Source organism: Achroia grisella, unplaced genomic scaffold (assembly GCF_030625045.1).
Source record: "Achroia grisella isolate CSIRO2021 unplaced genomic scaffold, CSIRO_AGI_Agris_v1 utg551, whole genome shotgun sequence".
NCBI classification, from domain to species: Eukaryota; Metazoa; Arthropoda; class Insecta; order Lepidoptera; family Pyralidae; genus Achroia; species Achroia grisella.
Genome location: NW_026712935.1, coordinates 38696 through 66584, shown reverse-complemented (window position 1 = coordinate 66584; position 27889 = coordinate 38696). Strand labels below are relative to the sequence as shown.

Sequence of the window (27889 nt, the reverse complement as noted above, 5' to 3'; positions counted from 1 at the left end):
TTCATACACGTATTTTTTTTTTCTTTGTAAACCAGTTGGAATACAACAAACATTTTATTTTAAGTGAAGTTTTTACAATATATTATTGAAAACTGCACCCAAATTAGTTTAGCCCTTTTTGAGATTAGCACCCACAAACGTGTTCTATTATATTTAAAAAGTCCTCCAATAATACTTTATCTCATATATCTTCCATAGACAGACAGCGAACAGTTACATTCTTATTATGTATACTTTAAAAAAGGAAAATATATTATCTATATAAACAGTTACTGCTTTTTCTGAATAAATAGCTATTAGCCTAGAATAAATAGCCTGTACATAGTACCGTCCACCTATGCTGTTATACTCCTCTAGTTTGCCATTTCTTCATTTTTCTCGTCTGCAAAATGGTCCCAGTGTGATCACCTAGCATTGGGCTATAAAATTTTAAAAATGTAAACTATTTTTCAAATTCATTCTGGTAGTTTCAAAAATTGGCGCGTTCAAACAAACATACCTTATAGTTATACATATTAGTGTATAGATCATAATTGAAAACATTATATAAATGGACGGAACATTTACCATAATACTTAAGAGCTTAAAATATTTTATATCCGGTTTACATAAAATGAATTACACAATTCCACAGATTATAGTTTCCATTATAGCACTTATTACTTTCTCGTGATATAGGTACAAAGTAACTTTTCTTTACACTTCACTGAAAGCTTTCATTTAGTCAGGAAAATATAAAACTATAAACAAAGTTAATGTAGCTACCTACATCTGTATTAATATTACGAAGCATCAATAATTCACGGTCCGATGGATACATGAATTTGTGTCATAATACTATACGTTAACCAATAATCAATGACCATAATATAATATCTAGGTGCTTATCTAACTAAACTATCGTGTAACCCATAACTTGAGAAACCATTAATATATTATTCACAAATAATATTGCTGTATTCTGCGTCTTGCATCACTTTCCTGTAAAAGGTAGGTAGGTAGTCTAATTGTCCTATGTAATAAAAGTGGATATGATACATCTGTGCACCTAATGTTATTTAAATCCACATAACTATGATAGAATTACAGATATTCAAACATCAGAAAGGAGTATAATTGCTTCAATTCATTAGGTCAACCCAAATGCAGTCTCTTGCGAAACCATCCATTATTTTGCGATAACTTGGATCAATTCTGACCACATCCCCATCCTGTCGGCTTTTACTACAACCCGACTGGCGTTTACCGCTGACTCGGGTAGGTCGGATAAAAATGTGTCAACACTTTTAAAAAAACAAACAGGTTTTCATAACCCTTCATGTCAGGTTAGATACAGAAAACAGAGTCTAACATACACACACACTTATAATATTAGTGGAAAGTGCTTACTACATAAATATGTAATGTATACACTTTTACTTTTTTAACTTTTTTATAGTAAATATTAATGAAAATAACTTAGAACGGCGTATAAAATTTAGCTCCACGTTTAAACGTAAATACATATATTAAAAGGTTCGAATGTTTTGATTTTGTTTTCATATACATATATAAAAGTTATTTATCTAATACATATATCTAAAGAAATGACTAACCAAATAAGTACGCAAACAAAGAATACAAAAGTAATTTTATTTACATAAAACCGTATTAATGTACTATCTTAACTTAAATTTTACATTTATGACTAAATCAACATTAATTTCGACATAGCACCGACATATAAATGTTGGCACCATGTCAAGGTAATCTCTGAAAGCTCTTTTTGGCAACAGTAGCTCGACATATAATAATTTCGAAAGAAAAATTCCTAACTCAGTAGAAAATAAATATGCAAATAACTACCTACTATAGATGATAATATAGCACATTATGATTTCAACAATATCAGTTTATCTTCTCTTTTTCTGCAGCAGCCTTCTTTCAAAATAGTCGAAAGAAAATACCTATAACAGTTCCATTGCTGTTGAATTCTGTATATAAATGTGCCTATATTTTTTTATTTATAATCAAATTATTGTTATTGGCCATAAAATTTAAAGAATATGCTTTTTGACTGAAATAAGTTAAAAAAACTGTCGCAGACTTTCAACGCTAAAAGTCTAGGCAATAAATATGGTGCCGAGCGCCTCTTCAGACAGAATGAACCTCAATTTCAAATCCATTCTAGTATATAAGTAATTAGTATTAAGTTCACGATAATTTTAACAAAACCATATACAATAGACCTTGCACAGTAGACACTTTTGTGTACAAAACTGTTACTACCCAAATCATGTGGTTTAAAATCCTGTAATAATTATTTACCAAAATAATTACTCTGTATGATGACCCACGTTATTGTATGTTGGTAATGTATGTTTTTATGTATAACTAAAATTGTATCTGAAGAGGCATATTCATATCAAGTCATAAAGATTGAATTTCAGTCTGCCCTTGGAGCCGCTCCTTGTCATTCAGAATCCCAACTTCTTCAAGGCTTTCAGGTCGACGTCGCCATAGTAATCCTCGCTGCAAATCATGATAATAGTTCAAATACCGAGTAAGCTAGTAAAAGACAAAAAATACTTTACAATTTAAAAATAGAATAGAAAAAATCTTTTTTTATGTTTAAAAACCACATTTACTAACCAGTTACTTGATATTGTTATGTGTACAAGGTTTTAGTTAAGGAAAATTAAAAGAACATACCTGTAGATACCCAAAAGATGTCACAATAGACATATATATTGTTAGGTACAGATATTATCAGGTAATATAGTAGTCTCCAGACAAAGACATTATCTAAAGGAACCAAGACGATATTAAATGTTAATAGAAAGTGAATGCAATCAAAATGGAAACAGAGTGGGTGTGAAAGTAATTGTTAGACAGATTGTGCAATAGTGCAATACTACATACAGAATAAATACAACAATATAATATTTTATATTTTTTTATTAATATTATCACTAAGAATAAACTTAAGTATTACAGTTTCTATCAAACAACAACACTCAGTCGCAGCGAGACAATTCAGTACAAAAAATATTTACAAGGTCATGGTGTTGAATTAACGAAGGGATGATGGAAATGTGATTGCTCTCTGTTTTATACAGAACTACTTCTAAATGCAAACCTGATCTTAATCTTTACATACATAAAATTGTGTACTCATGACGGGCAAACTTACTACCGGTTTTGATATCTCTACGATATACACTATCAAAACTAATATACAATATAAAAATAAATATTTCTATCGCTGTATGATTTTATCTAATTTCCTAACCGGCTTCGTGAAACTGCATTAATATAAGCTACATCGTAAAAGTATTTGGCAACTAGAAACGAATACAAATACCCTCACTAAATTCGAATTTTAAATTTGAACCTGGAACAAAATATTCGCGAGCCACAAGCAAATTCCATCCAATTTATTTATTTGTATAGCCCGTATAATTTCAGTGGTTTTGCTGGTGGCGCGCGAGCATGTTTGGTTTATAATTCAAGATGTGAGTATTATATGATTAAGGTGGGGAAAAGAGTTTTAGTTCTCCTTTTGGGGGCGAGGTTTGAGCTGCTTGGGCTGGGTAACGCGGGTCTGGCCATCTTGCTGGAGTCCAGCCAGGAGCTCGCTCTTGCGGATCGCCTTCAGATCCAAATCACCGTAGTAGTCCTCGCTGAAAAGGTACGGGCAACTTACTGCCTGCCGCTTCTACGGTTACCTTAAAACTACGCTAACTGCCTATTTTACGACAACCGCTACCTCAATTTCCAGCAACATTTACTGTATTATTACATCTGACTAAGAATTGTGTAATAAAATCTTGTTTTTACATGGCAATACTGAGTGAATTGCCTTGAAATACTAACAAGAATTATATCCGTTCGCATTTCTCTGTAGCGTTATCTAACGTTTGTTTTCCCTTTAAAATTTACAACTATAGCGATTCGGTGTATACATTTATATGGTAAGTGGATTGGTCAATGTACAATGTGACAGTATTCTATCTAATGGTGAAATAATTAGTAATACATGTTATATATGTATCTATTATAAATTTTTACATAACTGTAATGGTTAAATTGTCGGACACCACTAAATGCGGTCACCATCAATGTACATGAACATTGTCACTAATATTTTTTTGTAATAATACCTCAAAATTATATCGCTCTAAAAATTTCAAATAGTCCATATTTGAGATGTTTTTAAATATTAGATACTGTGTCAAATGGACAATAACTAGGCATAACAGGTAATAGTATTGACAACTTATAGCGTTTATATAAGTACAGTTAAGGATCTAGCATGGTTGAGATATGTTTGCATAAAACAAACGGTCATTACCATATGAAGCCGTTACGCGCCGGTCGACAGTGACCACGAAGACCCGAACAAGTAAGACTCATATAATATCCGTTGAAATTTATCTTAAGTTATGTTAATTTCAGTGCTGACCTAAATATGTTGTAACCGCGCTCCGAACCACATTTGCTTCCAGGTATTTAGGTGGGCGAGCATTAAATCTTAAGCAGCCGACTGCGTCAATCTCTATACTATAAAATTTACACCTACTCATATGGTCGCTCATTATATGAAACAAGTGCTGCTAATCTGTGGTAACACTTTAAGAACGCGTGCAGAAGAATTGTTAGTCACATGGTTGTCATTGGTTGCTTGGAAGTGGTTACTGGGTTTCGATATTAAATATTTTAATATTGGGTTATCGCACTGATACACCAAATATTTACATAGATGCTATAATGCTCAAGAATTGTGAGTAAAATTTAGTACATTTCATAAATGTTTTTATATACATATATGCATCGAAAAAGAGATGGTGTGTCAGTCATTGTAGGATAGTGTTAACTATACCACGATAGATTTATCAAACACCACAGAGCCAGTGAGTTTGAAAAGATAATTGAGCGTTCAAGTTACGTAGTTCTACTTGAACAATAAAAACGCCTGATTTAATTCATATATTTTTACAAACTGCAGGGTATAAGCAAAAAGTGCAGTACTATATTCAAGTGACCTGATACAAATTAAGCTAGTGGTTGGGTCGATTAAATCAGACATCTAATTATGTTTAAGCGAAGAAAAATATAAAACTTACCATCCAGGGACCTCCTCGGGGTCTTCGCAGTTACCAGTACCGTCAGAGTCGCCGATCTTGAAGACGGTTCCGATGGGGCAACCGTACTCGCGGGCAACGCCTTCAAGGCAGATGTAGTACTTTCTGCAGTCCTCAGGGTGGGCGTGGCGACTGAAGGAGCCGGCATTGGAGACTTCACCAGGCGCAGGGCAAGAGAAACCGTTCGCTACTTCTGGGAAATACCAGAAAGGGTTACGTGAATGAAAAGTGCGGAAGGCGAAAATCAAATAGACGAGTAACAGCCGTGCAGAGTCGGAGGAAATTCGCTGAAAGAGATAGGTGCATTAAAGTGGTAGTGCTTATAGTAACATAAAAGTCGTGAACTATGAATAGAGATATATAGAAACAAAATAAAAACATATTATAAATGTTAATTAATGAATTTACAAATTGCTTATTTCGCAAAATTGTTTAGTTCGAAGTTTACTATGTTTTATTAAATATTATATTTTTGTAAGTACCTCGTAAATATTTGAAACAATATTCTACTGATAAATATGAATAAATAGGAAAATTTTTATGTGTCACTCTCTATGTGTATTTCCATACTCATTTATGTTTAAATAACTAAGGTAGGATTCGAATGAAATTTGGCATAAGTTTAAAACATAGCATACTTATTACCAGAATTCACGCTGCTAAAGCGTGTCAAAACTAATAAAATATAATAACTATGAAAACTGAAACGTACCCTCGTTTTTGCACTCTGGGACCTGGTCAGCCCACATGCACACACGAGATTCCCTGTCGTAGGCAAGTCCAGGACTGCACTGGTAGCGGGAGGCTTCACCATTCCAGCAGTTCCAGAATACGTCACACTTTGTAGCGTCAGCGAAGATACCGTATAACCTTTCGCAGTGAGGAGTTGAAATTGGAGGCTCTGTTGAATTAAAAAACATGGAATATTATGTTGCAACACCATGATCAAAAAAAGTTCTCGTGATTTCGATATCACGTTTCAAAGTAAAGGATGTTATTAATTGTGGTTTTGGTTTGATAAAAAATTGATGAACAGCCACAAAAAAGTCTCGATTTATTTATTATGTATAGTGAACAAAAAATAAGGAGTGGTTCTAGTTCAAGGTTAATAATTATTGTATCTTATTTATATTGTTGACATACATATGTGACAATATTATAACTGTGACACATAGCCAATGCGTAAATGTTTGAATGACCTTCTAACCATATCCTGGTTTTGTTGTAAAGATTTTTATATTATGCAAATTAAAGTAGATAACCTTGACCGCAAATGTTTTTAGATGAGAATCTTTTATGGATTCCCTGTTACTACGTTAAAGACATAAGAATACATTTCTGAAGACTTTACGTTAATATTCATAGATTATTATAGTGTCCATTCAAAAGAGAGAATATTAATAATATGATTTCTTGGTACTTTTAATTCGATACTTTTTTTTTTAAAGTAATGTAAAATTGTCGTACCAAGTTGCGTTCTTTCGCCACATTCGACGTTGTGCAGATAATCGCAGTTTTCTGTCAAGTATTTTGAGTCTGTGGCATCAAATGCTAAACCGTTTCCGCAAGTCTTCAATTCCGCGACACCATTGTCGCATTTCCAGTATTTGTCACAAGAAATGTGATGGGGGTAGAAGCCGAAATCATCTGGACATTTGAAGCTTTCTTGGGCGGCCGCTGTAAATGTAAAAATACGTTAATTACAGGTATTGTATTAAGATCGATGTTGTTATTTAAAAATATGAATTATCATTATCTATATATTAATATCATTAACGAGTGGAAGTACGTAAAAAAATAATTTGTACAATTGTAAGTACTCATATAAACAAAATAGCTTTTAGATTGTCTGTTTATACACTTTAATGCTTTTATACACTCTCCTACATCAGAAACAGCTTAAATCAGTTCAGATGATAGTTGAATGCGGTTTGCAATTGTATTGTAATAAGTTTTCTTTAACAGTTTTCTTTCGTTCCTTTTTCTTTCGATTCACGAACGACTAAATAAGTTAACCAATTATTATTCAAAATACCACGCATACAAAGTTGCGAGCGCAGCTAATAATATTTAGCAACGAAATCCAGTTTCTTGTTCCAGAAATTTCGAACACGCATTATTTAATTTCAAAATACGTTCTAATAATAACTCTGATCATTTCAAGCGACCTTGTCAATTAGTTTTCCAACATATCCATAATATTATAAATCGAATAGCCACACCGAGGTGCGTAACAAAATAAATTACCAATATAAAGTATAATGCGATATGAAGAAACGAAGACACGAGTCTTCTTGAATTTTAATTAAAATTACAAAATAAACCACCAAGGGGTTTGTTAAGCGGTAATGGCGCTCAGCTTATTTTGCAACATTCTGGTCTGGGGCAGGGCCGCTCTTTCTCTGTGGTATGCGACACGACAAACTCGTGTTATGCAATGCGGTGCAGTTGTCACCGCGCCTTGTTGGTACATTTGTTGTGGTTTTGACTAATTGTTTCTACTTACACACGCTATCTTTGTTTTGTTTTATAGAAAAACGAGTCCATAGACGAATCAAATATTAAATTAATATAATAATTTATATTGTTACAAATGTTCATAATTATTACATATACTTGTAACAAACATATGCAATAAACGTATGCATAAACTGTGGCAAGTAATATTCAGGAACATTCTTGCCTAATATGTATAATTCCTATTAGTCATATGTACTCCCAATAAATGTATTTTTTTAATTAATATTAATTAGTTTAATTAAAACACTATTTAATTAGATCAAGGCAATTTAGCTCATTTTTTAGAAACTGCTCTTTAAGACATGACGGTAATATTATTAATTGCTTTGCTGCGATTTAAAAGACTGTTATTAATCTATGACTCCGTCGTTGTTTGCTAATTAAGACAGTAATAAGTACTTATGTTGCATTGCATCACATATGCCAACAGCTGCCTACACTGGTTGACATTTGCACCGGCGACATCGAGGAAAGCAACCATCCGTGTGGTTTTGCAATGATGTCTCTTGGAATGTGCTTACATCTCCGTAAGACAACAAGATATGGTGTAAAACAGTATCTACTTATTGGTATTGTAATATCATATTCATAATTTATTAGAACTAGTTATTTTCTCAGGAAAAATTGGGTACTATCTACTTATTGGAAATATGATTCAAATATTTCTTTAATACCAGCGATAAGCACAATACAGAAACATGTCAATTACAACACATACGTTACTATGAAAATATCGCTAATTACTTTATGTAATCGGTATGGACTCATTGGTTTTGAGTTCATATCGATATTACTAAATTCAACCTCTACAAGAGTATGTAAATTTCACATAAGTGATCTAGATCGTTAGTATGGCTTCATACAGCACATAATATTAGGAAGGATATAATAATATAACAATGTCTAAGAGTACAGATTTTTTCGAAAAATTATTTAATTCTTGAATAATCCCAGGAAATAAAACGCTAATAAATTAATTAAAGTTGCACGGCGTTGATTATAATAAAAATGTAGATAAAATTAAAGTATTCCATAAAAAGAAGAAAAGAACTATAATATTATAACTTTTTTTTAATTTGTGTATTTTAATCTATACCCAATATAAATAAACATGATCACTTTATGATTTATTTATTTTTTATAAATATAAATAAATCTCTTTTATTATAAACTATATGATATTTTTATAGTTTATTACATTCTATATTAACATTGTTTTGTCATGACATGTATATTGATTGATTATTTATTATAATTGAGTTAAATTTTCATCAATTTCAACACGTTGGCCGCGCGAACAAACCATCTACATTTATAGTCTAGACAACCTTTCTTATTTTATCGAATAATCGAGGTGAGCTAGTGCCCACTGCATGCCTGAGATTCCTTACGAATGAGCGAACTTGTTATTTTATAAATAACAGAATGAATATTACTCTAAAATGAATGCAACACCTTCACGAAAACGGCTTCATGTTTTTAGATCATCCAATTGTAAATATATAACAAGCAAATAATCAATTCAATTATATACATTGTTAATTATATATAAAAGAAAAAAGTAAACTCCTACTGTAATTAGATAAAAACATACAAAAAAATTAATTTAATTGAGCCTTTTTAAAGTCAGTTAAAAACTTAGTTCGTTACTATAAATACAAAATATAATTCCAGTGGACATTGTGACTTAATTAAATCAAGTATTGATTAAACATAAAAAGTTACTGAAATCTGCATAGAAAGACATTTTCACATTAACTAAAACAACAGATTCATTCACTATTTTTAAACGAGAGAAACTATTTCTAGTATGACATTACAATCTCACAAGTCACTCATTACATCCGTATACTATGTTATACTTATGTCATGTGAGACCTGAACTGTTGACATACTATACTTCAGATTGTAGATCGGTGTCATCAGACCAGCTTTGAGATTGCGCAAGCGCGTTGTCACCAAAGCTCTGCCAGTGCGATCGAGTGCGTGTACGCACTTGTGTGACACATTATCGAATCTTACCGCCATGCCATAACGCGTGATATAATAAGTCGGTATTGGACATCTGATACCGTAGATATATACAAACGTGCCTTGTTTTCAATATTCTCATACCTCAGTTACTCGTAGTCAATTAGTTTCTATTTCGTATTCTGAGTTAGGTATACCGAGATTGCGTTGCCTTAATGTACTATGTTGTCTTTAATGTATCTATTTCTCATATATTTTGTATATTGAATTAAATATAAAATTCGAATATTTCTTAAAAGAAATTTTAATGTTTATTTATTTTTAAAAAAATATTTTATTATGTAATTATTGTATATTTCTGTATAAGAATTAGTAGTATAATATCAAAATGCATAAAGTTTAGAAGTTGTAACTGAAATAAAATACGTTAAAAAAATAAGTATGTCAAAAATAAATGGAATAAAGAAATATCCTATTTCTTTATTTATCATTTATTTCTGAGTCTTCAAAAGTTCGGAAGTGTGTTCCGAATTTCACGTGCAATCATAATATTATCTGTTACAAGTAACATTACATAAACATTATTTAACAGATAACAAAGGTCGTACGTTAAGTAATGTATGTGAGAACATAATTGTTGACCTACCAAACAGTCTCGAATGTGGGTGGAACTTTCGATTTCTTCAGCGCATTGATGCTCCCGCGCCTATACCCAAGCATTGAGCAATCAAACTCACGACTGACCTTTATCTGTGTTTTTTATATCTATCAATCGGATTGATTTTTTTATTTGCATAGAACTATCATTTAAAACAGATGACTACTATATTAAGAGGCCTATTACAAAATGATGCCGCTCAACTTTAGGTTTAATCGCATGGATTTACGCACACATACAGTAATACACGCACACAGACGCAAATAACCGTGTAGCTCAATCGGTGTGGATTTAGTATGAACCATTTTGATCCTTGTAATATTTTAATTAATAATGTGATATGTTTCTACTTAACTGAGTAACATAAACTACTTATTGGATTTTTTAAATAACGTGATTTATCTTAATTATCAAAGTGCTAATAATGGCCATATTTTTTTATTATATTATTCCTAGAGGGTTGATGTCAGGATGCTGGCCGATTGTACAACTAAAAGCCAAAACCTTAAGTAATATGAGTAACAAATAATTGGGATAAGGACAGGAAGATGAAATTACTATAACATAAATTTACTAATTAATTCTTCTTACATATTAATTCAGTTTATTTATTAATAGATACAATATAATTTATTATAAGAGTCGGATACATTATTGCCATATTCACTTGTTCTAAATATTATACTTAGCAAATAATTATTTTATTTATATATAATAGTTGTGTTTTCAAGGCTTTGTTTTGATTTAAAGGTCCCATCCTTATATGTATATTAGGTGTGTCCGCGACTTCGTCAGCGTGGTATAATGAAATTGACCAAATAAAGGAAATATATTTAGATTATAACCTAAAAAAGTTTCTTTGTTTCAATTAAACAATGACGATACTTTTATACAACCTTTCATCTCCGCTTTTAATCCCTTACAATACTTTTTTCGCACTATAAAGTAGTCTATGACCTTTCTCAGGGTGTACTATCTGTATATATGTATATCTATCTATATAGACTACCTGTGTATATATATGGTAGTGAATTTACAAGGTACAGGGGAATAACACCCGAGTTTTCAGGAATGGCAACGCATGAGGGAAACAATGTGCTGATATGAACATGGCAGGTATTGCTCATGTATATAGGCGACGGTTACCCCTTTCCATCAGGAGAGCCGTCAGCTTGTTTGCCATTCTAAGTTGTAAAAAAAAAGCTTCAACTGCTATCATTGCTGTTCCTGCATCATTGACGTCGCCGCATGATATTGGCTGATATTGCAGCTTCTCGTTCTTGGTTGGCCGATTCTTGATTCTTGATAAATAATTAATTGTTAATGTCAAACCTTTTTATAAATTATTATAAGACGCCTCATTGATTATATGTAATGAAATCACCATGAGCTATAGAGATTTTGGACAGAACCTTAAAAGACCTTAGAAACACCTCTGCTCTCATTGGCGGGATTACTTTTATACTTTTGCTGGAGATTTCTGAAAGACTCTCTGTGTCATTAACATCATCTCCCTTATGGACTTTAATTGAAAGTTTAAAACTACTGACAAATTTGAGAGCTCATTTTTATGGAAGCACAGATAGTGATTTCCCACACTAAATGCTCAAACTTGAGGAAGGAATTTCTCAAAAGCATGATCCAGTCATGAAATTTAAGCCCGCCGAACATGTGCAATGGCGTCCCATTGGATATATTGCTTACTAAAGAATTGAAAGACAATTTAATTGTAGACCATTATAACCGGTATGTTAGCTGGGCAACCAGCTTATATACCAAGAATACCGATGATTCCAACTGATCTGCAATACCATTTTAACGGCTTCAATTTCCGGTTAAAATATCATCTACACATGTAATAGATCTATGTATGTTTTGATCTTAAAAAACTACGCAGATTTTGATTCGTTGTTATTTAATAGACAGAATAGATAGACTCAAGAGGAAGGTTTATATATAACGTCCCAATACTGTACACGGATCTTTAAACGCGCGATAACCTATATATCCCATATTCACGCGGGCGAAGCCGCGAGCTAAAAGCTAGTCTCTAAATAAAAACATTTATAATGTTGTTGACTTTTCACCCAAACACGCATAATTATTTGACATAACTGTACAGTAATGAAAGTCCAACGAGTATAATAACAGAATAGCTGCAATTTAGAAATATCTATATTGTGTAAAATAAAATAAAATTGGATAAAATATCTCTAAACATTAAGGAATATAATTTATATATAATTTGGTAATTTATTTACAATCCACATTGCATACTAGATGATATACACTATTTAACACAAGACAAATGTACGTCAAAATAATAATGGTATTTTTATAAACAATAACCCTATTTTAATTCAGAAAAAAACTACAAAATAAACATAGAGTAAAATTAGTTTACATTTTCTTACATTTTTCTCTCAGATAAGCGTTATTTTTAAAAATACTAAAGTGTTATCTTTTTTAATTTTAACAATTAATTGCCATAAGTGTGACGAAATACCATGCTCTTGTGCTTGTCATAGTCCAGCAGGGTAGGTAGGTTTTATTTGTAGCATAACTGTACTTTTGTCTTGGCATGCTAAAATAAATATTATATATATATATATATATATATATATATATATATATATATATATATATATATATATATATATATATATATATATATTTAACAACAACTTTAAATTAATATTCGTAGAAATAAGTATATATTAGCAAAATTAATTAAATATTACTTAAATTATCAAAATGGTTTAGTCGCTCTATACTAATGTTCACTGACAAATGTCTTATCTTAGCGGTGTTGTAAAAAATGGCATAGGTCCTACCTCGACGAGCGCTAGCGCAGCACTGAGAATTTACTTTTGGCGCAACGGAATTTATACAACTTTCAATTATTATTATTGTTTATTTTTTTCTTAGAAACTTATTTTTTTTTCATATTTCTAATTTACAAGTATATTAACTTTATTATTATGTTTTTTTTATGCAAAAATTTCGTTGTATTTATGAGAAAATTAGAAATGATTATGGCAAAGTTTTGTTGAAATTTCGGGTTTAATTATGATCAATTTTTTAGATATTTAAGTTGAAAATGAAAAAAAGGACGATGCTGTCTCAATTTATGAAGTAATTATCAAGTTTTAGTACAGATATCATATCAATTTATGTTTGTTTATTAATGAACGACGACCCCAAACTTCTGTCATTTAGCGTTTTTGAATAAACTATTTTAGAAATTAGGAAGACTAACAAAGAGAAAATTAACATTTCAAAGATGTTGTTTTTAAGATTAGATATCTATCTATATAATTCAGGAATCAAAATGTATATCCGACTCTTAATTTCTTAGAACCAGAACCCCAAAGACACTGCTTTTAGGCCAAAAAATGTGAAAGGCCTCTTAAGCATACATTAATATTTAAGCTAATTTATGTTAATGTAATGCTTAATTGAGCATGATAAATCGAACTAATGCACGTGATGCAATTAAGTCATTTATGTTTGATGACAGTACAGATGGTATATGACTGTGCGCTAAAGATTTCACGTCTAATTGAGACAATCAATGTCAGCCCGCTAATATTACGATCGCTTTCGTTTACAGTCAACAAGCAGGCTGTCTGAGAAAGCCAATAAAAGAAGCGAACAACACGCAACGTCTTTCTCTCAGAGTAATTTCTTTAATTGTGATCTACAAGGTGCGATTACCTACACCTGACACGACTGGTCCACACTGACGTAACATTTAAAATAGTATTAGATAACTATTGTTGAACACACGCCGGTGAAAGTTCGTGAGCTCTCATTTTTATTTCTTTATGTGCACGATACATTTATAGTAACGACTTGATGATGCTGTTTTATCCAAGAGTCAGATTGTCAATAGTTTAATATAGTTTTAAAATATATTTAACAACTTTTTATTTTTTTTATATCAGTATTATTAGATAAATAATAATTATTTGTCTTAAAAAGAAATTCAGTTGGTGGTTTACAAAAAATGAAATAAACACAACATTATAATAAAATAAGATCTTGTTTCTCATTAAAATATATTTTTTAATTTAGAAGAGATGTTTTGGTATATTTTTGACAAAAACGTTTCTGATTGGTTAAAAACTACTACAAAATATAATTTTGTGCGCCCTTTTCTATTCGGTGTCGTTTTTAATCTCATCTTCCAATTTTAAATCTTCACTTTTCCAGTGAAAACCTGCCTAACATAATAAATATATGTAAAAATTCATTATGCAGGTGCCAAGCCAGTACGTAATAGTTACATAAAGTAATTCAATTTCATAGTGCCATTTCGGAACATCTGTTACTTTCATTGCATTATTTTTCTCGTAAATGTAAAGTACCTACTCTCTTGTATAACAATGCTTCTTACTCCAAACTGAGACATTTTTTTATATTATGTTCAAAATAGCAACCATTAATATTAATGTTTTAAACATATATTGCTCTTTTACAATTCAATATATTTTTATACCAATATAATAAGAGATAATGTCTACTATGTTTTAAAATGAAAGAAAAATGATACTTGATCAAATAAATTTTAAAAATGAAAAATTAACTATATCTAGTTTTACATATGTTTGCATTAATGCTGATATATTATTATATTGATAATCAATATACTTTTATTTATATTGTAAGGAACGAATATGACCCTGAAAATTATATTTATGTTCATATAATCGCATTGAAGTAATCATATAATACTGAAAGACATTGCAGAGGAAAAACCACAGAATGCCAGTAAAGGATGTATCTTAAAAAATACAATACAGAAGGGCTAACAAGAGGTTATTTATATCGTCTGGTTGAAGGACAGACAGTCACCGTTCCGTACAAAGTGCTGTCTTGAAACGAGTTTATGTGAGAAATACAATGTTGCTGTGTACTTAAGAGAAACACTGAGAAAATTGGAGAAAATCTATAATCGATTGTCTTTCGTATTCGATTATGTTATTAACTTTCTCGATTGTATTACCTATCTATACAATATTATATTGAACAATGCCATTTTGTTTGATGATTCTGTTAACGATCTATATGTTTTCTGATAGTTCATCTCGTGATACATTGTATTTATCTTGCGATGAGAATAGATGTGCTAGAATCAATGATGCATTGTTTGAGGCCTCAGAACTCAGACAGTGCCGTGAGATAGCATTGTTAAAAGAATTTTGCCATTTGGTTTCCGTTGTATTGTTCAAAAGCAAAATCTTTAATTACCTACATGTATGTTTCCGGTGGTTGTAACTGACCTCTTACATAATTAGTATAAGGAGGTCTTAATGTGACCTCAGAATGACATGCATTCGCATGCAGCAGCTGCAAATCAGTTGGATAGGTTCTTATTGTTAATTAAGATGTTACTACATAATTAACAAAATTTAATACGTATATATGTATCATTACTTTTCCCTAAATAATTGTTTACTGTTTTCTCATCTATTTTTATTCTTTATACATATAAATGTACATATTTAGATCAATCTAGCAATATAGATATGACACTATTAACATAATTTAAATATCAGTAAATACATTATCCTGTATACGTGTGTATATAAGATAGATTTTCTGGGTAATGATCACATAAACAATATTTTATGTTCCAAATTACTATCTTTTAATTTGATTTCTGTTTAAATCATTACATTATTTAAAAGGAACTAACATTACCTAAGGTGTATCAATTTTATATTTAACAATTCGTATCGTTATTTGTAGATAATAGAGACTCTATGTTATAGGTATATGCTTCTGAAATAGTTATAAAAATCAGTGTGATATGATCACTGAATCCATGCGCATTCAAGCTGAATCATTTTCACCTTGTTATCTTTTTTGTCGTGAAATTCGTGCACGCATCGCGAGCCTTTATAATTGAATAGTTTCACGCTCGCACTATGAATATTTCATTGCGTAGTAAATATCGTTTATAAACTATATGTGAATGGCAATACTGAGTAATACATTTAATTATTTATTAGAAAACATATTGGAAATATTAGAACTTGCTTAAGTGTCGTGTTCACTGCGCCTCTGAGAACTGGATACGTGTCGAAAATTCTAAACAACAACTACTATATTCATATCTATCCACAAAGTCAAGGCAGAACATCCTGTCAGACATTCTCTTAACATTTTAGTCAAGTCCGTGACGCTACAACACAACTGTGATGGATGCAACATTTTATTCCGGGTCATTGTCCGTGCAATGAGTATTTTCGATGATTATTTGGTACATCGATATTATATTGTAATATTTATGCCTATAATTAATCATTTTTCAAAGCAGCATTTATACGTTGCGATAGTTTTATATTTATTTTTATCTTCAAAATCTTAGGATAAGCGTTGTAATCTATGTAATATCTGCATATATCTAAATAGGTACACATATTACAACGCATTTTGTGTTCAAGATAATACTATCGTATATATGAATCTATGACTTGTCAATTATATAGAGTTTTAATAATACCTAATTTTCTATCTTGATATGTATCTATTAATAGTTACATTTTTACAATGGGTTCTCAATAAATCGATTACGTTGCAACAGGGGCATATGTGCCGTAACCTAGAATATTAAAGCCCAGGGCCATGTTAATGCTTGTTGCGAAAAACCATAGTAATCGTTGTGAAACCTGATTTGGTTTAATTTACATTAATACATTTATTACTCAACTCATTCATATTTCAGTTTAAAATGTCATATGGACTAATAAAATTAAATAATATTATAATTCAATTTATAAAACAGACAACAAAATTTTAATATCGACGTAGTATAATTTTGTTATTTATTGTCTATAATTTATGAATTGTTTATTAGCGAATCGATCTATATGACTCTTTAATTCCGCATTTTAAGTTTATAACCCAGAAGAGTTATAAACTATTATGAAATGTTATAGAATATTATGGAAACAGTTAAGCTTTCATTGATTTAAATTACAAAACGAAGTGAAAGTGTATAATGTAATGCAGACTCTTAAACACTTTCAGTTCAACATCGATATAAATATAATAATCCATATACAAATTCCACTCGTTATTGATATTATACAAACAACTTGGATGATAACAAGTTCTGAGAGAGTTTCGAAGGCCATATATACAATAGTGTAATAAAATATATATGCAACAAAAATGCTGAGATTTTCCGAGGTCAACGACATGTTGCAGAAATATCACAGTATGTTGAATAGTGTGGGATCGCACTAAAAAGTAAACGTTACACCACATCGATTGCAATTTCTCTATTCTCAACACTTTTGTTGCACAGTTGCGACGATTTTGTGTGGAAACTGTTATCGATCACACTGCAGCTCAGCGATCCGACGGGTGCAGTGATATCGGCTCATACAAGAGCAAGCACTGGTTTCGCTGATCACTTGTTCCGATCGGCTCGCGTCGCCGCACCCTAAATAGTTGGAATGCTACATACCCACGACGAGGGCGGCTGCGAACACTACTAAACACCGTGAATTCATGTTTGAACTATAAGTCCTTGCACAGGAGAAGTGGACACTGTTACGTTTGAGCACAGACTGCGGGCGGGTGAATGGGCGGCAGAGGCTTTTATATTGGGTAAGCGTACGCGCAGCAGCGGTGAAAAGCGGCGGCCGCGGAGGGTGCCGCTTGCGGGGTTGTGGCCCATCCCGTGACGAAACATACAAATTAGCACCTCAATCAGTTTCAATAGTTCTTATAGTAACTATACATTGGCTATGTAATCTACAGTATTTAATAGAAAAATGATTTTATAAACGAATCATGTTTTTTTATTTATTAGTAATTGTTCTAAAATATCTAATAATTATTATTGAAAAATAAAAAATAGTTTATATTTTGATGTATGTAAAAACTGTTTTTTGTAATTAGTATAGTATTACTTTGACGCAAAATGTCTTTTTTATAATAATTGTAAAAAAAATTTAAGTATAATTAAATTTAAATTTGATTCACAAAGTTCTATTCTGAATCAACATTATTTCTAATCTGTTAAAGCGAATATAAAATGATGATAGCAATGACTACACACGGTACCATACATATCTTATCTGTGATAACACGATATAGTCCTCCATTTCTGACAATGCTGCTCGTACCATACATTAGACATCAACGTCATTATATTGAACTGACATAGCAGTAGATTCATATTATTGATATAATATTTAAACTTTGTTGTATTAAAAATGTTAAATGGTATACAATATAGTGTGTATTAACCCCTTGGAACTTAAATCTATTCGCTTTTGACTACAGTTAAAAAATAAACTTTATTTAACAATTGTAATGTAACATAGTTTGCCACCATAGTTGTATATAAAAAAACATACAGGTAATAAATACCACATAGAGTTAAGATGAAAAAATCATAGTTCTTTTTTTTTGTGGTATTTAAATGTAAAAACTGCATTTTATTGTCAAACTATAATACTGTACTTGACATCCATAACATAAAATTATATACAATAGACTATTGGTACTAAAAAATTATTTAAAACTGTTAAAATTAATTAGTGTGAACGAACTTTGAGCGAACTCGCTTGTTCTTGCGATAGCGAAAGTAATCTCTAACTATTGCGATGACTCATAATTAGATAATAAACTATAACGCGATCAATCAGAAAATAGTGTCTTCGTGTGTTGAAAACATCCACTAATGACATACTCGTGGAATCTCGATCATATCCATAAAAAGGCATATGTAGAATCAAAATGATTTTATATTTCTGTTACCATTTCTCAAATAAACGGCTGAACGGATCTTAATCTACTTTGACGTAAAAATAGAGCGTTCATGAGATTTATCAAGGTGGTTTTCAGAAGAAACCCGTGGAGGTCAACCTGATATAGTACATAGCTAACAATGGGGTTATTAGTCCAAATTACTAACAACCCTCTTTCTCCCAGATCCTTAGAATTATTACAAACATGCAAAACATGGGAGAGCGGCTAATATTTATTACGTTGTACCTACTTGTCCAGAGCTCGCCATAACCGGAGGTTAAGGTAATAAGCGTGCAGAAAAACTAATGAATAGAACACCAGAGGTAATTTCTCATAAATGAGCAATTGTCTTCAACGTTATACAGCTTTTATCCAAGGCTAGATTCACAAGGCGAATACTATGTTGATAATGTATTACCCTTAATACATTATGCTGTCGTAACAATAATCATACTCTTGTAAACAATAGTGTCATACATGTATATAACATACTAACTTTTACTCGCCGACGTAGATTAAGACTAAGCAGACGTAGCTGCTTTTTTTGTCCAACCTCGTGAATCTTCTCGTCAAATACGTTTCACCGTTCAGTCGTGAAAAAGTAACAAATAGGTGTATATGTATTTACTGCATGATCATGACTTGGGTTAGATTTAAAATTTCATCTGATTAAGTGCTAATATAGACTAGTTTAGCACTACACTGGTTTCCCTCGAGACTGCTGTACTTTCGCATCTATAATATCATAATGGGATTATCTTATAAATAATAAAATACGTAGATGCATGCTATTAGCTGACCCACTTCCACCGGGTTAACCTATTTCCATTCTTATAAGTATTTTCAAAAAACATTTCTCAATGGATGTTTAATTCATTTAAAACGATTTTAAATGAGTGAATGAAATGAGAATCCGTTACGAAATTATTTTTGAAAATTCTTATGGTTAATATCTAATAATAGTTATATTGTTTTATTCTTATTCTGCATATGACGCATAAAGCGCTTCAATAAAAAGATGACAATACCCTATTGATTGCAATTTATGATGCTGTGTAATGATACTAGTGTCGTCACAGAATATACGTCGTATTTCACCTATTTGTGTAAAGCATTCAATATTACATTCAAGCAAAACTGTCTTAGAGTTTTTTACAATTGTATCACAACATAGTATAAAACAAAGTCGCTGTCGCTCTCTGTTCGTCCTTATGTATGCTTAAATCTTTAAAACTACGCAACGGATTTTGAAGCGGTTTTTTTGATAGATAGAGTGATTCAAGAGCAAGGTTTATATGTATAATACATGTACACCCGTGCAAAGTCGGAGTAGGTAGCTAGTATATTATGTACTGGATATTAATGCGTGATTCTAATATTTAGGATGCAGTGAGAATATTTGTCGTAAGTATAAACTTCTACTTTTCTTACTTCTTTAGTCACCAGGACATTTATGACAGTGTCGAAATATCGAGAGCTCATAAATAATATGAACATGGTAAATACCCGTTCATATAATGTGTACACATTCCATCAATGTTTATATTATTCAGTATGCGTGACAATCAGTCAATATTTTGTAATAATTCTTTGTAAATATTAAAAGACATCAATAATTATCATACTTACATGTAAGGACTGGATATAATTAATGTTGCCAATAAACAAGTAAATTAGATAATTAAATAAATTTAAAATGATACTATAGACTCCAATGGTACTCATAGTGTATGTTACTATAATAACTAGTTTTTTATAACTACTGACAAGAGAGATGTCTCTTTTCTCAGAGATCATTACACTTGTATCTACAAATGGGAAATGTAATGAAAATTCTTGACATAGTCACCGTAGTAAAGAACTAGTAAATCAAATAATAGATGTAAAATAGTAATGATAACATATTCTATGTAATTTATAAAAATATATATTATACTGTACCGTTGTTCTTTAATATTGTATTTTCTCTCCGCGGAACTTGATATAAATCAACCACAATAGTTTTTAGTTAGCATAGGTCCACTTCTCATTACTGATCGTAAATTATCCTCCGTCCAAATTTAGTAGACAGATAAATATGAGAATACATATATGTGTATGTACTTGGATAGAGGATGTCTAGAGTCGAAATGGATATTGTGCTGACTATATCTCATGTATATATATATACGTATATATATATAGTAATACAGTGTCAAAGTACGCAACCTCTAACATTTAAGAATATGGAAGTTAAACTGTAATGTTCCTTAACAATATATTAATATTTATAAGTATTATATTTGTCATTTCAAATACTTTATATATATGATCGACTGTTATGTTAAATAATAATTTATTCACTACACGGAAACAATAATGTGGCTTACCTTAATAATACGCGTACGTTTATAATAAATAATACTTCTCTATTTTAATATAATAAGAAGGTAAAGTTTGTTATGTTCCGGGTAATCTCCGGTAGTTATCTGATTATGAAAATTCTTTTTTTGATAGCCCGTTTATCAAGAAAGGCTCTAAGCAATATTATACCATGCTATATATATATTTCAACTATTGCAACTATATATATATATATATATATATATATATATATATATATATATAGTTGCAATAGTTGAAAATATAGCAGACATATGCGGCTCACCTCATTTGTTATAATTAATGCACAGAAATATATATATGAAATTATGAATAAGAAAGAAATGTATGAAAAAGTTTATATTGCCAATTTAAATAAAAATCTACAAGAAGAAGTAATTCATATACAGATAGATAAAAGGGTATATCTATTATTAAATAAGCCAGTTTTTTCTTCAATATTTAGTTATAATTGAATAGCAATAAATATTAACTAATACAAATAAGGAATCACAACAAAACATTGTCGTTGCTAGGGACATCAAAAATATAATAGTGAGAGTATAAATAAATATTGCAGCCTGATTGTCCATTTATTCGGTGGTATTGTAAATTACAGGTGCATTATCTTTAGAGGCCGTGATGTTAAGAATTTACCAAGTCGTCGACCGTCCACGCCCGACCCGAAGGTCTGCCGGTTTCGCATTTCGTCGCCAAACAACATGTAACTCCGGTCACGGAAATATCTTGAAGACCGTATAATCGTATAAGCTCAGTAATAAATAAAATATTATACTATTATAATTAAATTGATTTGTGTTGTTTGCATATTGATAACTAGAAAACCCATTCCAGGATTGCATGTGTAGAATCTCTTTTATTATGTATATTGCAGCTGAAGAATTTTCTTTGGTTTATTATATTTATCACAAATTCCTCGTCACAATATTAGTTTAAAAAACCTATCTATATTTGATAGTAATTTAAATTAAAAGTAATTACTTAATATCGAAATAATAAGCAACAAAAGGAATTTCTTAACCATGGACGTGTCATCTCTGTAAGGAGTTTAAGAGTAAATTGAAGTAGCCAGCTGTATGTGGGTCAACACTTTAAATATCTTAGATCAATTATTTATTCTTGTAGTAGATAAACAAGTAAGCGCAGGTTGAATGTTGTTGATTTATAAGGATTTTATTCAAAGTGTATCCTAATGGAAAATCAGACTACATTAGTATGAATTAAGAGTTGCCACCACTTAAGGTTACAATATAATATAACCAAAATGATCTTAGATAAATGAGTTATAAATAAATCTTGCATTGTACGATTTACGTAGATAGATCAATTATTTATCTATCTCTATTTTATATCGTCAGCAAGCATACAACAAAAGACAAAATAAATTATTATAACCAAATTAAAGACACCTATTTCATACTTCTATTTAATAATTATTATTCAACATTTTCTCATTTTCTTTTAGTTACATAATCTGTGTCAAGTCAATTGTCACCAAGATGTTTGCCTCATTGCGCCGGCGCAAGATGAAAATATGCGTAGCATGCGGAAGACATTTCATCCCAATGAATTTTATTCACAATCTAAAAATATTTAATGAATGGCATTCCTTTGTAAGTAAAAATAAATTTATTTATCACATGTGTATGACCAAAGTTACGTTTTAACAATGTTCTTTAATTATACACCTCTATATATGCTAATTTTACTTGAATTTAATGAATTAACAACTCGATGTAAAAATACAATAGTTAATTTGTTTCTTAAAATAAACTTAATTTTTGCTCTTTTCGAATCTTAAACGAGTTGAACAAAGTCACCTAAACATGGCTAAATAGCTATAATTTCATTCTTTATCTGTACTATGTTCGTATGACCTTACTTAAATATATTTAGATACAATATAATGAATATTAACTAAAGATTGTCTCTATAAATAAAAGTAATTAAAATTTTGAATGCAAAGTTCTTCCTCCTTTTTATTTATCATCTAGGTATTTCTATTTCTATGCTAAATTTGCCACTACAGCCTAATTGACTTGATTTTATAGTTATCCTACCAATTTCCACAACAGTTAGTCAGTCTAAAATTAAAACCGTTTATAACCAGCTTATAATTAAAAAATCTGTTACTAATATAATACCCATATCAGGATAATTTGGCATCCAGTCTTGTCTCCGTGGATTGTAATATATGCATATCACAGAAAAATATCTAAATCATCTAAATATCAAATATATATATATATATATATATATATATATCAATAATATGACGAAATCATCAGATCTAGGTCTAAAAGATAAAATCATCATTACATGTTGTATTTAAAGTGCCATCCATTTTAAATATGTGAAATATTTAAAATGGATGGCACTTTAAATACAACACACGCATTGGTATGGTTTGGTACAGACAGAGAAAAATAAGATACACCGTGTTATCTATCGAGATTTTTAGAAAATTATTTTATTTAAGTGAAATTAATCAATACTTACTATTTTTAAGCCACAGTAAGTACTTTAACTTTCTACTTTGCACTTACGTAGAACACATTATCTTTGTAATTACACATTAAATTACAGTATTAAGGTATAATTAACATATTTTAATTAGGACGAAATTATTGCAATTATTACAATTTCTTTTTCATTGTGTACATTTCTGAACGTTTTTTTTTAACGCGAAGTGGTCTTTGTCTTAAGAAAGAACAATAAGTAATAGTTCAACCTCAGTTAATGTTTTATATAGCATGCTAGTATTGCTATAAATATATTCAAATAATTCGAGTCAATCATTCAAGGTATCACGTCAAAAAAAGCAATAACGGACGGAATAAAAATTTATTAAAACATTTTAAGTAATATAAATTTTTTAATTATGTTTAAAATTCTCATCTATTAAACATATAGGTATTTTAAAATTAGTACTTCACCAAACTTAATTTGGCAATACAAAATAGAGTTAGAAAATAAAAATAGCAACAAATGTATATGTAATAAAAACATAATAGAAATAAGATGTACTGTCATTTAAGAATAACAAAGTGAATTTTGAACATAGTTATATTCAAACTTCAGTTTGTTACATTAGTTAATATTTGTTACTTTTAATTTATTATTTATTATCTAAGTCTGTCATTATGAAATTAATTTCTACTCCTAATAAATAATACTATACTACGTTAATAATTCAGACTAATATGTATATCCATATATGTAGATTTATGTAAACCACAGTAAAACTAAAATAAAGAGATAAACAGACAACATGTGGATTAAGAAAAAAAGAGTAATATATGTCTTGAATAAAATATATTCATACAAATACATTTAATTTTAATAGGTATAACAATGGAAAACATAATAGTTTATACATAAGTTTAATATGATGTAACGCATGCGACGATAAAGGAATCTTCCATCTGTATGATAATACCAACATAACACAACCCAATAATAACAATCCCAGTCTCACCAGCTTTCACTAGTGACATTTTACGTGGGTATTTTACATAGTTACTACCTGTTTACTTATCTAGATTAAAATTTATTATCAAAATTTACCAAGACTGTATATAAATAGTAGAAATTCAACAGTACACTGTAATAACTATGATTTAATAACAACCATACTTGCTAAAATGAGAAAGTGTATCTGTCTATTTATTTTATGTGATCTTAATCAAATTTTTCGTGAAGATAGATTACAATGTTTACAAAGAAGACGAGGCTTATGTATCTGAACTCAGACAGATTCGCGGATAATAGCTAGTCAGTTTTCTCGATTTAAACAATTTCATTATTATACATAGCTAACCACATAATATTAAAGTAAAAACCTACTTTAACTAATAGAGCGTTTTATTATTTTCTTAGTGAATAAAAAGGTTTAGAAATATATACAGTTTTAACAAGAAAGATTAAAATCTAAATTAAATAAATATGAATGTTTCCTCTGAAATTTTAAGATTCAAGGCCCAACGATTGTGACGACGATGAATCACGTAAGACAATTCTTTCTAAATGTATATTATTGTATATCCAAATGCCAAGACCGAATTATATGTGAATTCCATATAATTGAAATTCTAATTTAGGAATTCTAATTCACAAATTGTCGCGTTGACTTTATTTATTGAATTCTTACCCAAAATATCGTAATACCGTCAGCAGTAAGTGACAGAAACATTTACATATTGTCCAGTAATAACGCTTATTTATTTCTGTTCGTGAGATAAATATATAATTACACTTTAATAAATGTAATTCTGAATAATATATATAGTTCTTAATTATATGTAGTTCTTCTTTACTTGTGTTTATCACATAACTACTCCTACACAACTGAACAGATTTGGATAAAATTCGATGCATATATTTCAATTTTATTGAATGTTTTGGAAATACAATTAGACCTTTTTTTGAATTTATAAGATTAAAATTATAAAGCAGTATATAAAAGCAAAAAAAAAAATTTTAACATTGCTCTTAGTAATTAGTATTACATAGTAGACGCCAAACCATGCTCAGTCGCCTTAATTTCACCGGATAATTAACAATAGACATTACTCTAGAAATATACCTACTGTCGGTCGAAATTAAACAAATTGAAAATACTAAAGACAAATTTTATTATGTTTTTTTTTGCTGAATAGGCTCCAATACTACAAGACCAATTTGAAATATTTATTTTTCAATTAGAATCCATCATTTTCTTAGATAAATGTAGAGTATAAAAACTTCGATAATATACCACAACGTATGAAAAACATACGGAATATCAAAATCAATGTATATGTGTATGTGTGTTGAAAATATTGAATTTTATGTTAATTACCTGGAAGCCTGACTGGCTACTAGTAAACTATGTTTTATAACTATATTTAAAAATTATATACATACTTAAAGAATTTATCGACACTGAACTGTTTCTTTTATTATCCGTAACAACTTTCTACAAGTGTCACATTAATATTGTATACAAACATTTACTATAAACGCTTACTTTCTTAAAGTTTATGCATTTTTTATAGTCTCAGTAGAAATAAATAATAAATTATACGGTTTTAATAATATTACGATTCTTATTTCAAAATCTTCATAGATCTAATGATGTGTTTCGTTTCAGAATCAAACTTGCATCTAAAGAAAAAGTATGATAACGAACCATTTCATCAGTGTTCATCTTTATTGAAATGTACTGCTTACACTTAGTAATTACTCAATAATCTGACATTTTGAGGATGCGCTGCAGCGAAAGGTCGTTGATATCACGACTGTGCTGAACGGTTAGTGACCCAAAAGATATACCCGGATATTTAAACATGAAATTATTGGTATTTTGTAGACTTTAAGGTAAAATATAACGACTCTGCTGTGGTGATTGAACACGCTGCCTCATTTTCTGATAGTAGCGGGTTCGATCGCCGCATAATGTAGGAAACATTTGAATCCATGAACGTAACTGTTTGTATTAATAACAAACATAAACACACACCTATATTATTTTATACATTTTTAGACGGTTTGTTATCTGTAAACCAAGTTTTACTTTGTTGGAGACTAAATGATATTGTGTGTAATGTTCACAATTATTTATTAATAAATTTGAAGTAAAGATCAGACGGGTTACGCTGGATGCAATATCCGCTCAAATGACATTGAATTGCTATGTTTCGCACTTTTTTATACTGTACTTACTGAATTTAGGCGCTAGTAACGAATTAATTCTATATTTCGTGTACTATAAAAGAACTAACATCTTTATTTATTTGTTTAGTCTTGTTTACTTTGTAAACACAAAAATGAAGTAAATTGAATCGATATTAATATTATTTTTCTCTCCAATGCAGCTATAATAAAGTAAAAAGTTATTATAGCGATTATAGAACTTTGATATAGGGTTAATTATTTTATAACAATAAATTAGAAGAAATAAACGAATAACATTTGATAACTATGTATTTAAATTAAACTATTTTATGAAAGTAAGGACGTGCAGATTCATTTCATTTAATCACATATCAAATGCTAATTTCAAGGTACAGTACGTCTAAATAAATAATGAGGAACACGATACTAATATTTTGTATTGTAAACAAATATGCGGAAGTAGAATTGTATCCACTACCATGTGATTTTAGAAAAAATAATATAGAACGTTGTTTCTCGAGTTTCGTTCGACATATCTAACACTATTTTACAGCATAAGAAACATCAATCAACTACATATAAATAAGACACACGAGATTGTAACAAGAAAGAAGAGACACGGACTAAACTTATTTATAATTGGATTATTTATATCGTTACTATTTACTTAAAAATCATCATAAATGCTATAGTAATAGGAATATATATTTTCAAATTATGTTATATTTATATCAATTTTGAAGTATACAATTTGTGTATTTTGCCATCTATGTATGTTCCTATTGTCATATATAATGAATGAGCACCT

At 30.0% G+C, this 27889-nt stretch overlaps 1 protein-coding gene across 1 annotated transcript; it reads right to left on the bottom strand.

The window, feature by feature from the left end:
- Positions 1-1613: 1613 nt before the first annotated feature.
- LOC131848359 (protein obstructor-E) lies at positions 1614-17870 on the bottom strand. The gene is made up of 5 exons (XM_059198180.1): positions 17753-17870; positions 6591-6800; positions 5836-6024; positions 5106-5316; positions 1614-3662 (listed from the first exon to the last, which is right to left on the bottom strand). The coding sequence occupies exons 1-5, from the start codon at positions 17796-17798 to the stop codon at positions 3530-3532; spliced, it is 789 nt and encodes a 262-aa protein (XP_059054163.1). The 5' UTR covers positions 17799-17870; the 3' UTR covers positions 1614-3529.
- Between the last annotated feature and the right edge of the window lie 10019 nt (positions 17871-27889).

Excerpts from the sequence above, each read along its gene's own strand:
- LOC131848359 (XM_059198180.1), bottom strand. The coding sequence starts at position 17,798 with ATGAATTCACGGTGTTTAGTAGTGTTCGCAGCCGCCCTCGTCGTGG. Across the intron at positions 6,801-17,752 it reads CGCAGCCGCCCTCGTCGTGG|CGGCCGCCCAAGAAAGCTTC; the intron begins GTATGTAGCATT and ends TTACATTTACAG. Across the intron at positions 6,025-6,590 it reads TGGCGAAAGAACGCAACTTG|AGCCTCCAATTTCAACTCCT; the intron begins GTACGACAATTT and ends TTAATTCAACAG.